The sequence below is a fragment of the Olea europaea genome, unplaced genomic scaffold (genome assembly GCF_002742605.1).
Source record: "Olea europaea var. sylvestris unplaced genomic scaffold, O_europaea_v1 scaffold31671, whole genome shotgun sequence".
NCBI lineage: Eukaryota > Viridiplantae > Streptophyta > Magnoliopsida > Lamiales > Oleaceae > Olea > Olea europaea.
In genome coordinates this window covers 1-1,305 of record NW_019250477.1, presented here as the reverse complement: position 1 = coordinate 1,305, position 1,305 = coordinate 1, and the positions used below count along the sequence as shown (strand labels likewise).

The 1,305-nt window shown below is 40.8% G+C and overlaps 1 protein-coding gene across 1 annotated transcript; it reads right to left on the bottom strand.

Annotated features, from left to right (window-relative positions):
- Positions 1-27: 27 nt before the first annotated feature.
- Positions 28-1,177, bottom strand: LOC111385444 (the record flags this gene model as incomplete). The annotated part of the gene is made up of 4 exons (XM_023009832.1): positions 959-1,177; positions 538-666; positions 133-378; positions 28-81 (listed from the first exon to the last, which is right to left on the bottom strand). Coding segments are annotated over exons 1-4 (648 nt in total), but the record flags the coding sequence as incomplete, so codon positions are not given.
- Positions 1,178-1,305: the final 128 nt, after the last annotated feature.

Sequence of the window (1,305 nt, the reverse complement as noted above, 5' to 3'; positions counted from 1 at the left end):
CCTAGAAATTGGGTGACGATATTTTACCGTAATGTTGTTGATGGCTCTACAATCTACGCACATTCTCCAAGTTCCATCTTTCTTTGGCACCAGCAACACAGGTACTGCACATGGACTCATGCTTTCCCGTACATATCCTTTGCTCATCAATTCCTCAACTTGCCTCTGAAGCTCCTTTGACTCCTCTGGATTACTTCGATAAGTCGGTCGATTCAGAATGACAACGCCAGGTATGAAATCAATTTGGTGCTCAATTCCTTTAATGGGTGGTAGCCCACTAGGCACATCCTCCGGAAACACGTCTTCAAATTCTTGCAACAAAGAAATAGCTAAATTAGGGAGGGATGTGTTATGCTCCCTAAAGTTGAGGAGTGATTCCTTGTAAACCAACAGTATCATTTGTTGCCTCTCAACTATTGTCTTTTTCAATTCACTCTCTCTCACAAAGAAATTTTATTTCGACTTTTCTCTTTTCTCGGAAGACTCTCTTTCTTTTCTCTTATGTGGCTCCACTCTCTTTTCCTCTCTATTAGTTACCTTACTTATTTCTCTCCTTTTCCCTAACTCTCTCACTCTCGCTTCTTTATTTTTCAATTGAATTTGGTCATCATATACTTGTGCCGGTGTTAATGGCGCAAGATTGATAGACCTCCATCTTTCACAAAGCTATACTTGTTTTTATACCCATTATGCATCGCTTTCCTATCGTACTATCATGGTCTCCATAACAAGATATGCTCCGCATGTATAGGTACAACATCGCACATTATCTCATCCTGATATCTACCAATGAAAAAATTAATTAACACCCTTTTTGTCACCTTAACTTCCCCACATTCATTTAGCCATTGTAATTTATAAGGCCTGGGATGTTTTAACAGTGTCAAACCCAATTTTTCCACTATGTTAGTGCTAGCCACATTAGTACAACTACTGCCATCTATTACACACTACATACCTTGCCATTGACGTGATATTGCGTGTGGAATATGTTTTCTTGCTGCCGTTCCAAGTCATCCGCCTTGATTTGAGCACTAAGAGCTCGCCTCGTAACCAACAACTTACTGTTAACTGCATACTCCGTTGTATTTTCTTCATCAACATCCTCCAATTCTGGTATGTCTGCATAATCACTCTCACTTTCAGTTTCCACTTCCTCGCTGTCCCGCAGAATCATAGTTCTCTTGTTTGGGCATTGAGAAACAATGTGCCCCACTCCCAAGTAACGAAAACATTTGATGTCTCTTTTTCTTGATGACTGTGAATCCCCCTTTGGCACGGCCTCGCTAGCACTCTCTTCCTTGC